Below are 12,693 nucleotides of genomic sequence, written 5' to 3' on the forward strand. Positions count from 1 at the left end.
AAGAAGAAGAAGAAGAAGAAGAAGAAGAAGAAGAAGAAGAAGAAGAAAACAAAAGAAAAGGAAGACACTTCCACAACAGGAGTCCACAGCGAAAACCCTACATAGTTGAACTTCCTCAGGGGTTTTCGCAGCCATTTAGAAAAATGTCTTCAGCAAACTCATCTAAATTAGCCAAGAATGCCTGGCATGATGGGCACATTGCATTTGTAGGCCAATATTCAATCCAGGTGGACGAATCCAAAGGGTAGAGGTACCTGCCGAGAAAAAAAGGAAAATGAATAGCGAAGAGCCCAATTCAAAGGCACTCAGGCTGCTCACCCCATGTGTCAGCCGGACTCTGCTGGGCCGGCCTCCCCCTGGGAAGGGCCACAAACCCTCAAATCTCATGAAGCTGCTTGGGGCCCCACGATTAAAGGTGGGAATGGCATCTGTTTCAAGATCTATTTTTTTAAGAAGAGATCATAAGATGCATATTTAAACATCTCCCTCTTTACAAACAGAACAGTCTGAGAACTTATTGAGGGGGCAGATGTGGCGGAGAGGGGGTCGGAGGGGCGCCTTCAGAAACACCTACACACCCAGGTGCTCACTTGGTTTATCCATCAGTGAGTTCCCAGCTACCCTGATGGTTATAAGTAGTTCTTTGTTTCCAATTCTCATTGTTTCATTGCTTCTTGGCCTTTTGGCTAAGGTCAAGTGTAAATTCACATTATTTTATTTATGCTCCTAATGGTTTGTTGATTAACAGCAGGACACATGAGAAACATATAGTGTATTTAAGAATAAATTACACCTAGTTTTGAAGGAAAGATCAGAGGGACTCCAAAATGACTTACTTGAAACTGAAATTGTATTTTATCTGGAGGGCTTCTTTACCCATAATCAAATATTGTCTTCCTTTTTCCAGATCAGCGTTAGCACATGTTGCCTTTTTAATGAAGGTGACATCAGAGTCTTTCTGGGCAACAGCTTCTCCTGAGAGGCACACACATGTAAGGTTATCACATTCATGTTATAACGTCACAATTATAAACTGTCGCAATTCCAGTACCTTGTAGCTATTTACTCAAGAGTATATGTTTATCTCGAGTGGCAATTGTAAAGTGACAATGTCTATATGGTTAAGACTCTGGAATCTGGAATCAGGCTCTCTGGGACAAACCTCAGCTCTGCTACTTGCTGGCTGTGTGGACCCGGACAAATGAGGCTCAGATCCCTCATCTGAAAGGTGGGAGTGACGATAAAACCCACCTTGGGAAACTGATGTGAGATTAAATGGGTTAACATATATATGAAAAGTGATTAGAACACAACAAGTGCTATATAAGTGCTTGTTATTGTAACTCCTGTAGAAACAGGAATTAAAAGAACGTCTCTATAGTTAAACAATATTAATCCCCAAAATACCAAAAAAGTGTTTGGTAGCTGGCAATGGACAACTTTGTAGAAAAATGTAAGACGTGTGAAGGACTTGGAAAATTTTAAGGAGGATAACTTGGGATTCCCAAAGAACTCAGAGATTGGCAAGAAGCTATCTCTCCTACCTGGAATGCATTCCTCCCCATGTTGTCCTGTTAAATTTCTACCCATCCTCAAACACATCATCAATTCTCAAGGTTTCCAGTAAACACTCCCAGAGGCTCTTTCTCATAAATATCTCTCTGTCTCTCCCTTACTCCCATTATACTTGAGCTTCTATCACAGTATTTCACCCCACATGTATCTTCAGCTAGACTGGAAGCTTCTTGAAGCAGGGACTGGGCCTGATTCATTGCTATAGATTCAGGACTGATGATCAGTTATTAAACTCTGACAGAGTTATCCTGTACATAATAGCACATACATCATAATACATAATGTACATAATAGTAACTACATCAATAGCAAACTTTAATTAGTGTTCTTTAACTAGTGTGCACACATCAGCTATCCTGATGACCATTAAAACATACATGACTTCCCCTGGCAGCAATATCTAAACAATATTCCCAGCACTGTTTACCAACTCAGCCCCTGTCACGGCCTTATCATTATTTTTAAAAGCTTCTGGTTATGGAAAATTTCAAGCATATTCAGAAAGAGGGAATAATTAACCTTGGCTCAACAATCACTGATCTTTTTTTTTTCCATTTATATCTTCACTCCAAGCACCCTGTGTTTTAGGGGAAACACCAACTTGTCATTATCCTTGAACTGTATAACTGCTCTCTGTTTTAAATAGTTTAGGTCTTAGTTTGGCTTATTGTTAGTGTGCAGCAATTCTTGGGTAAGTGGTAAATGTGTGATGTTTTGATATTTATAGACATTTAAAATTTGTATATATTAAAAAATAAACACCCAGAAAGAAGAGATAATAAATTATGCAAAATTTTCTTAACATTTCCTTTTAAATGTCATAAATGTGAATCTTCTGAATGGACAGGAGAACAGAAAAGAAATGATATTAAAAAGAACTACAGCTTGGGGGGCACCTGGGTGGCTCAGTTAGTTAAGTGCCTGACTTTGGCTCAGGTTATGGTCTCATCAGGCTCTGTGCTGACAGCTTAGAGCCTGGAGCTGTTTCGGATTCTGTGTCTCCCTCTCTCTCTCATTGCTCTCTGCCTCTCAAAAATAAACATTAGGGGCACCTGGGTGGCTCAGTTGGTATTGTGTCTGACTTCGGCTCAGGTCATGGTCTTGTGGTCCATGAGTTTGAGCCCTGCATTGGGCTCTGCTCTGTGCTGACAGCTCAGAGCCTGGAGCCTACTTTGGATTCTGTGTCTCCCTCTTTCTCTGCCTCTCCCCGCTTATGCTGTGTCTCTGTCTCTCTCAAAAATAAATGTAAAAAACAAAAAAAAAAAAATTTAAATAAATAAGAATAAATAAACATTAAAAAAATTTAAAAGAACTATAGCTTGGGAATCATCTGATACTGCACAAAATTGAGAACAGTCTGGAATGTCTTTTGATTCTGTGCAAGAATCGGTGCAAAATAAAACAAATAACTTGCATTTCTGGAATGAAAAGCACTTGATTATTTCAGTAAAAATAGGAGTGGCTTATTATTGCTTATAATGTGAAAGCTGGATGCAATTGGTGCTCAAAAGTTGGGCTGTGAAATGATCGAAGTGCTAAACACCTGTTTTGTCAGAATGACGATCATGGTTCAAATAAACAAACTTTGTGATCATCAATGAGAAAAAAACAGAATAACATGCTAAATCAATTTCATACAGTGAAACATTTGAAACAATAAAAACCAGAAAAGCATTTTATCAGAGTATTGATCCACCAAATAAATATTTTGAAAGTATTATTAGAATCCAACTCTAGTCTATGGCTAACAATGATCAAGCATTTTCAGACTCAAAACTCTTGATAGAATATCAAAAGAGAAAGAAAATCAATATAAACATATTGCAATTTAGATTTATGGTCCTACTTACTGTAAAATTTATATCTACTGAAATGAGAGCACAGCTTTTTGGAAAATCTAAATAAGGTGATAAAATTAAATTCCAATATTTTTTTATTAAACTTTTTTTAAATGTTACTTGTTTATTAATTAATTAATTAATTAATTAATTTAGAGAGCACATGAGAGTGGGGGAGGGGCAGAGAGAGAGGGAGAATCCCAAGCAGACTTTGCACTGTCAGCACAGAGCCCGATGTGGGGCTTGATCCCATGAAACATGAGATCATGACCTGAGCTGAAATCAAGAGTCAGACGCTTAACTGACTGAGCCACCCAGGCGCCCCTTAAATTTCAATAATTATTGAGAAAATCAAGTACTTAATATCAAAAGTGTTTAAAATAATGTAAAAAAAAACCCTGCCGACTTTGAAGACTGCTTAATGGGTTTTATTGATATCAAGGTACTGGAAGGAATAACGGAACAACTGTTTGAGAGAATGGAGTCAATGAGGAATATTCATGTGAACTCCTTACTGGTGCAGATGCAATGCCAAAGAGGAGTCTGGGCTTCAGCAAAAATTTGGAAGTTCCCAGCTGTTCAATTTGGCTTTGACTGAATTATGTATCAAGTAGATATCAAGTGTCTCTGGACAATATAAAGATACGAGCCAAGCAAAAGATCACTTTAAATATTGTCTTAATAAATTTAGTGTTTACTACCACATATCTAATACACACTAGACAGAAGTAAGTAATAAGAAAGCTTTAAAAATTGTAATAATGAAAACAATTGCAATAATCAAAATTGGAAAAATATTGGGATTTTGATGGGCAGCTGGTAGTGCTAGAATCGTGAAGGCAGTTTGGAAATTATGAGTTTGATAGATTCACTTTGATACATAATTATGTACACAATTGTGTTATAGGAGCAAATATTTAGAAAGTGGATAGATATACTTTTTGGTGATTTGCTTATGATACTCTAGCAATTTTGTCAATACCATCTTTAGCTGTTCAAGAAAAGATATTTCAGTTTTGATAAGCTCACAGATTACAGAATGATAAAACCATATAAAAATAAGTAAAGGAAACTACAAAAGTGGAACAAGAGCTGTTATAAAATCAAGAATGATCATAAATTTGATATAAAGCAAAATAAAGTCAACTTAAGGGAAAAGTGAATTTATGAAAATATTTTTGTTTTAGTGACAAGAGTTAAAAATATGACAAACTTTTCAGTTTTTTAAAAAATTTATGAAGTCTACATTTTTTGCCTTTGACATTTGGAAAACTGAGGGTTGAAGGGGAATAAAAATTAAGAAAATTGGGAAAGCTAAATATGGCATTTCAATAAATTGTTTTTATGATTTAGCTGATAATAGAGATATGTTGAATATGTAAAAATGTCAGACAGTATCCAAAGGACTAGAAACACTTTGAATGTAATTACTACCAATTTAGCTTGAGCTGAGAGAGACTTCATTACCATGAACAATACTGTCACTATAGGAGAAATTACTTATTGAGATTATAGGTTGTGTAAAGACTATCAATGCAATAAAGATGTAATTGGAAATGTTTGAGGTGGTTCCTCATTGTCAAATCAAAGCTCAGATGGGCAATTCTGTAGTGAGGCAAGCAAAATAAAACTGACAATTTCTAAAAATAAAAAACTTATTTGGAATTATTAGAATGACTTAATGGGGGCGCCTGTGTGGCTCAGTTGGTTAAGCGTCCAACTCTTGATTTCGGCTCAGGTCATGATCTCACGGTCCTGAGGTTGAGCCCTACATCAGGTTCTGAGCTGATAGCACAGAGCCTGCTTGGGATTCTCTCTCTCCCTCTCTCTGCTCCTCCTCAGCTTGTGCGTGTGCACATACTCTCACTTTCTCTCTCAAAATAAATAAATAAACATTTAAAAAAGAATGATTTAATGAATCATTTGTGTGGTAATTTATGTAATCTGACAAGCAGCATTATAACATTTATAGCTTAGTTTAATTAGAGAATAAAAGGGAACATATTTTTAAATGTTTTATGTGTTATTTTACATACAAGTTCATTTTATTCTATTGGTTATTGAAACTCTCATTTATCTTCACTGGGCCTCTAACCCAAGCCTTTGCACTTCACAGATGTCCTTAACTGGTTTCCCTCTTTCTATTTGTGTTCCTTCCAACAGAAGAAAGCCAGAGTTATCTTTCCTTTTCTTTTTTTTTTTTCTTCAATTTTTTAAATGTTTATTTATTTTTGAGAGAGAGAGAGAGAGCCAGAAACAGAGTATAAGCAAGGGAGGGGCAGAGAGAGCCAGAGACGCAGAATCTGAAACAGGCTCCAGGCTCTGAGTTGTCAGCACAGAGCCTGACACGGGCTTGAACTCACAAACAGTGAGATCATGACCTGAGCCGAAGTCGGATGCTCAACCAACTGAGCCACCCAGGCACCCCCAGAGTGATCTTTTAAAATCATAAATCAGGGGCGCCTGGGTGGCGCAGTCGGTTAAGCGTCCGACTTCAGCCAGGTCACGATCTCGCGGTCCGTGAGTTCGAGCCCCGCGTCAGGCTCTGGGCTGATGGCTCAGAGCCTGGAGCCTGTTTCCGATTCTGTGTCTCCCTCTCTCTCTGCCCCTCCCCCGTTCATGCTCTGTCTCTCTCTGTCCCAAAAATAAATAAACGTTGAAAAAAAAATTAAAAAAAATAAAATCATAAATCAGATCATGCTATTTGCCTACCTCAAACTTTTTATTAGCTTCCCTTTGGACTTCTAGAATAAAATCCAAATTTCTTGCCATGCCTTATAAATCCCTGTATGACCCAGCTCCTGTCTATCTCTCAGCCTCTTCTCATGCTAGGCTCTCACTGTCTCATTATAGCCCAGTCACCCCCTGGGGTTCATCAGTTCCCTGATGGTGCCTAGTTGCTTGCTGTCTCAGGGCCTTTGCATATTTGGTTCCCTCTCTGCCCCGTCCCTTTAATGGCTACACCCCTAAACGATGCCATCTGTTATCACAATACAGAAGCTTCCCACACTAATTCCATATCTCAAATATAGTGCTGGCTATGATTAATAATTGTTTAATTTGTTTTTTTCATTTCCTTTTTAAAAACACGTGTCTCCTTATATTATGGAATATAAGGTTTATGAAGGCAGGAACTGGTTGTGTTATTCAAGTTGTTTTCTCTGTGTCTAATAAAATGACCCATAGTAAGTACTAAATATTGGTGGAGTGAAAGAATAAATGAATGAATTCTCACCAGCTTTGTAGATATCCAGGAGGGTTGCCGTGTACTTAACAAAGACATTTTCTTTGGTGATGGATGTGATACGAACTTTATAAGCTGGTAGAAGAAACAAAGAATTCGTGCTTAATATCACTAATGCCGTGTCCAGTAGAAGCCAGAGTTTCTCAAACAAATGAGAAAGGAAGCATAGCAAGCTTTTATGGGCACCCTGAGGTAAATCTCATTTCTTCCAAAAGGCCTTCCTAGATTCTGATAATGACTCATGGTTCTATTCTACTTAGAACCATTTGCCCTCGCCACTGTTACAGAACGGGCTGATTGGGATAAGAGCAATATTAAATTAAAAGACAGAAGCACACTAAACAGACAAAAATATGCCTTTGTTAGATGGAGTGTTCAGATTCTGATCCTTTAAGATTAGTGGGGTCACGCCCATGGGGAACGTGGAGGAGATCCTTCTCCATAGGCCCACAGAGGGTTTATCTACCATTCAGGCCTGCCCTGTGGGCCTCCTGTCTCCTTGCCTTGATCCCTTGCCTACCTCCACTGGCTTTGATCTTTGGGTTTTGACAGGATTCCGTTTTCTGACTCCTCTTTGCTTGGATTGACAGCTATCTGACACGAGACATTCTCTATCCTGGTTTCTCTTCCTTCAGGCGTTACCTTTTAATCCATGGTATTTGATCTCACTTTTGGAATGGGAAGCTTAAAGAGATCTATCCCATCTATGTGGCCTAAGAAAAGATCTCATTTTTGCTTTGGGTGGGGTTGAAGTGAATGATCTGAAAGGTTTGCCCATTTTGGGGATTCTAGCTAGCGAGCTAGATGAATGAACTCATTGTGCCAGAACAAAAGGTGAGTGAATTAGTAGTTTAAAACAGATTTTAAAATGTCCCGAATTTCAGATTTATGTCTCTATGGTGCATATGGGCAACGTACCTGCTCTGGACATAGGTGGAGAGAGGGAAATATTTTATTTTGTTTTTATTTTATTATTCTAATATCAACCCATAGTCTTCAAAGAAGCCAGATAAGCCTTTTCGTGAGAATAATAAACTACATCCAGATTGCATTTATTCTATGTGTTAAAACAGGTTTTTGATATTCAAGAGTTAAAATAGTTCTAAAATGGAGGGAAGAAATAATTTGGTGAAATTTTTATTTATTAAACAACATAGTATTCAAATCTTAATGTGTTTTAAAACCTGCAGTGGGTCTTGGCTGAGTTAGGCAGCTTTTTTAGCTTTTTGAAAAATCAAGATGAATTCTAAAAAAAGAAAGACTATAAACCATACCCAATTCATCCTGAGATGGCTGCATTTCCACTAAGAGAGGTCAGTATAATATAACAGAAATGATACTGGAGACCAGGATGCATCCTCATTTTCCTACCGACTTCTTGCATAAATTTGAACAAATTACTGAGTCTCCCTGAGCCTCAGTTTCTTCACTGGTGAAATATAGATAATTCTCTGTTACCTCAAAGAAGTCTTAGGGGGCCCCACTGAGGAGCCATATACGAAAACAGTTGGTAAACACAAAGTGCTGAATTAGATATACTTATCTTTCATTTATAAATAACACCCTACTTACATACACACATGGTTTGAGATAGTGTACAAAATGCTCTCTTTCTCTCTCAAAACACACACACACACACACACCCACCCCAGAAATAAATAAACATTAGAAACTATGGATAGAAAACAAGACTACAACCATACTGGGCATCAGATTTAGCTCTGTGCTCCGGGTTACCAGAAGGAGATGCTCCTTTTGAAGTGAAAGATTGCAGTTCTGCATACATTTAAAATGATTTAGTACTGATATTTTACCTTGTCTTTAAAGGGAGTTTGAAAAAACTCCAAGCCCCCGAACCACCTTTGTCTCTCCCTCTGCTCTATTGACTGGAAGAATATGCTAGTGAAATCTTACATCTTCCTGGCTTCTCAAAAGTTTTCTTTAACTATATTTTAGTTCAGTTTAATTCAATATGTTTAATTCAATGTGATCTATCGGAGTAAAGTGTCTTGGCCTGGAGTGTACATCACTCCAATCATTTTAAATGAAAGTTACATTTCTTTCCTGAAGGATGAATGATTTTGTATGTTAATGCCAAAAATCGATGGCATTTTCCTTCAAGGGAACACATGGAGTACAGTACTCACAGATATAATCATTGTGAAAGGCTGTTGATCTTTCTAACTGATCATGTATTCATAACATCTCATGTTTAATGGAACTCTACATTGAACCTTTGAACTTACCATAGGCAATGTCTGGTTTACATGCTGTTTCTTTTCTAGTATCTGCAGAGATTGTCAGATCCAATTCTGTCTGCATCTGCCCGCAGTCAGCTGGATTTTGCGAAAAGTTCTAAAAGTTAGGTTAACGTAAAGAAGCAGCCACTCCCTTTGCATTAAACACAGTTCTCATGAGTCCTGAGACAATCCAGTATAACCTTACAAATACCAGACACCTACAACCTGTCCACTTTCTCCTCTTCCACAAAGTAAAACATTATGCAAAGCAAAAACAAAACAGACACAAGCACAAACAAAATCTTGAACATGAAGGCTTAGAATGGGCAGTCACTCCACATTCAGTTCTTTAGAAATGTATATGTTTTCACGGAAGAAAGGAGGAAAATTTTCCCATTCCCTTCCTGCCTTGAAGGAACCAAGATGATACCTGGACTGATTTATGGTTATAAAATGGTATAGTAGGTACCTAAGAAATGTATAGATGTTAAGGTTTCTGAAAAACAAAATAAACCCCAAACCAGCTCAGACCCACATGGAATCGGTTGTTGACTGTTGTTGGGTTCTGGGTCTTTTTCTTGACCAAGAAGACTGTCTTAGGTTTACAGAAGACTGAAGGTAACTGAACAATAAACAGAGATGTCACAAAGTGGGAAGGACAAGGGAAAAAAAAAAGAAAGAGGAGCTAGTGGCTCAGTCTTGAGCCTCTGTTCTCTTAGGCTGTGGTCCTATTACATTAAAAAGACCATGTGAAAAGTAAAAATTTCACATCATGCTATCCCTCTGATATCCAACAATTGTCTAGATGGTGTTTCTCCCGCTCTGTATAGTAGAAGCTATCAGGATGTTCACGAGTTGTTGAGAAGTAGTTTTATCATATTAAAGGAATCAGCTTTCAATCAGCTGAGATTATATGTCTAGTTCTGAGGAATGAGTTTGTCAAATAGCTTCCCCCAGATTAGCCCTGGATTATGAGTGGCTGCTTTAAACAAGCATGCAGCCTAAACATGTTAAATGAAGTTTACCTTCTATGCATTTGCATGTTACTCCTTCACAGACTTTCTGCAGTCTGGCATCGAATGGGTTATAGAACATGGTGCACTGCTTATCTGTGGCAATGAAAACATAGTTAGGAGAAGTGGCTTGATTAACTCTCAATACATTCATGGATCAGTGAGTCTCCCATGGGAACTTGGAGATCACGTATCCCAAACCTTTCGATTTTGTAACTTAGGTGCAGGGAGGTTAAATTGTGAATTGCCTCTCCTGGCATGGGCCCCTTCCACCCTCCCTCAAAGACTTCCCTTTCTATGCTTGAAACTTACTGTTCCATATTTATTTCTTAGAATTAAAATATTTGGTGCTTCCATAAATGAGAGGAAATAAATTGTGTTACACGAGAGTCAATCGAAAGAGCTGTAATTGTTTAGGCTGGAGAAGAACAGGGGAAGTGGGGCTTAGTATGTTCCATGTGATTCCAGAAGACACAACTAGAATGAATGGATATGAGAGTTTGGTTCATTTTAAGAATTTTTTTTTTTTTTTTTTTTTTTTGGAATAAGTAGAACTGCTTAATGTGGACTTGTCTGCCCTATGACCCAAAGAGCTCTCCAATCACTTAGTATTAGAGGCTGAGTGACCAAAAGTGGGGGTCATTCACTCAACATTTATCAATATGTGTTATATACTGAACATTGAGTTAGATGCTGGGGGCACAAGAACCAAAGCCTTCCATCTGGGTTTGGTGAGAAAGACATGCAAACAGATAACAACAAAGCAATGTGACAACTGCTACAACGGAGCCCTTGGCAAAATGTGATGAGAATATCAGTGGACAAGGTGATTCTTGGAGGATGAAAGAAATAGGGGGGCGGGGGAAATGGGCTTCTCCAAAAACGAGAGATGCGGTGAGTAGTGTAAGGAAGGCAAAGTCATCCTCTGCAGAAATCTTCGAGTCAAGCTGATTACCTGGTCTGTGGTATTCATACACCGTGAAAGTAGCAGGATTCAGAAACCCAACTTGAAACAGCTCAAATATCCGGAACCGAACACAAAGGAACTCATCAGAAGGAATCTGTCCGACAAATTCAAGGTTTGAGGAAATTAATGGGAGAGAAGAGACTCAGCATTTTTAGCCTGTAGATTTTGGATAGTGATTGGGAACGGAGAACGGTGGGAGGTGGAACTTACCGAATTCAGTTGCAGGATAATATGTCCATCTTTGATTTGGTAATCAGCTAATAGTTGGTCTACCCTTTCCACAAGCTAAGAGAGGAAAGGGAAGGCTTGAATTTAATTTCATGACCTTTAAAAAAATTTTTTTCTCAAAGTTGATCTTTTTGTTTAAATGCTTTCATCCAGTATTGGGATGTTAGACATGGGGATGTAATCCACTATTCAAAAAAGCTGAAAAGCAGCTCCTCTTCTTGAAGAAGTCTGGACATGTTATCATATGCACTCACATTTTGTTCAGACCATGCACACATATGTCCTCACTTTACTTCGGAAAATCAAAGCTTAGGTAGATTGTTGGTTTGGAAAGAATATTCTAGGTGGTTCCATGAAAGTGATATATTAAAAGGAAAGAAAATAGCTTTATCTGTAAAATAATGCAGTAAAGAAAACCACACATCCATAACCATATGTAAAAGACAACATTTACAGCTTTTAAGTCTTCCTGGTTTGCACCGATTCCAGTAGGCAAAGAGATATCCATCACTGCATGGGAAGATCCCGATGATGATTCTTCTTTGCTGGGCTTGTAGCTAAAACAAATTAGAGATTAGGAAATGCAATAGATACATGGACAAGATTCTTCAAGAAAAGGTCTTATTTCTTAGTAGGCTTTAATTTTTAATTTGGGCCTCCACTTCCTTGCCTCTCTATAATACATGCATTGCAATCTCTAAATTTTAGAGTTGCAAGAGACTTTTGAGTCATCTATTCTAACTCTTGCTCACTTGGCAAATACTTTAAATGGACCACCATTCTGGAGCTGGAAAACATCATAGAAGTCATTCAGTCCAAGCTCTTTAATTAACTAGTTGAGGAAACTGAGGATGAGAGTAAGGTACTTGTTCAAGGTCACATGACTAGTTCACCCCAGAGCTGCATAAACCTCTTGATTTCTATTCTAGTTCTTTTTTTCTAACAGAGCACATTTGAAAAAGAAAATTAGTTCTATATTGGAAAAAGACTCAATAAGCATGTTTAGGAAAAGACTGGAAGGAAATACCTAAAATGTTAGCAGCTACTTTCTCTGGATGGTGTGATTCATAAGTGATGATTTCTTTTTCTTACCCATGCTTTTCTGTGTTTTCTAAATTTTCCACAATAGATAATTTATTCTTTAAAAAATTTTTTAATGTGTATTCATTTTTAAGAGAGAGAGAGAGCGCACAAGCATGGGAGGGGCAGAGAGAGGGAGACACAGAATCTGAAGCAGGCTCCAGGCTCTGAGCTGTCAGCATACAGCCTGATGCGTGGCTCGAACCCATAAACCACGAGATCATGACCTGAGCTGAAGTCAGGTGCTTAACCAACTGAGCCACTCAGGTGCCCCAATAGATAATTTATTTTAAAAAAGTGTTTGAGGACTATCCTTTGCTAGGAATTGTGTTTGGGAGGAAGCTAAGGAAAAAGGCAAAGGGGGTAAAATGGGAGATTTAGTGTTTAAGTTTTTTTTGTTTTTTCTGATAAGAGAGAGAGAAAAAAAAAAACACTGAACTGGGGAATCAGGAAACTTGGGATTCACCCAGTTCTGCTGAGACATTTCCACAAATTGTTCTCCCTTTCT

The 12,693-nt window shown here is 38.0% G+C and overlaps 1 protein-coding gene across 1 annotated transcript in view; it reads right to left on the minus strand.

Annotated features, from left to right (window-relative positions):
• Positions 1-82: 82 nt before the first annotated feature.
• Positions 83-12,693, minus strand: part of C5 (complement C5) — an 87,183-nt gene continuing 74,572 nt past the window's right edge. Inside the window, exons 34-41 of the mRNA XM_040482143.1 lie at positions 11,560-11,662; positions 11,088-11,162; positions 10,866-10,971; positions 9,923-10,006; positions 8,904-8,993; positions 6,649-6,732; positions 837-975; positions 83-254 (exon numbers count right to left, since the gene is read on the minus strand). Of these exons, the coding sequence (XP_040338077.1) occupies positions 116-254; positions 837-975; positions 6,649-6,732; positions 8,904-8,993; positions 9,923-10,006; positions 10,866-10,971; positions 11,088-11,162; positions 11,560-11,662 (820 nt within the window). The 3' untranslated portion in view covers positions 83-115. The remainder of the gene's footprint in view (positions 255-836; positions 976-6,648; positions 6,733-8,903; positions 8,994-9,922; positions 10,007-10,865; positions 10,972-11,087; positions 11,163-11,559; positions 11,663-12,693) is intronic.

The sequence above is a fragment of the Herpailurus yagouaroundi genome, unplaced genomic scaffold, assembly GCF_014898765.1.
Source record: "Herpailurus yagouaroundi ecotype Mexico unplaced genomic scaffold, PumYag 160, whole genome shotgun sequence".
Taxonomy (NCBI): Eukaryota; Metazoa; Chordata; class Mammalia; order Carnivora; family Felidae; genus Herpailurus; species Herpailurus yagouaroundi.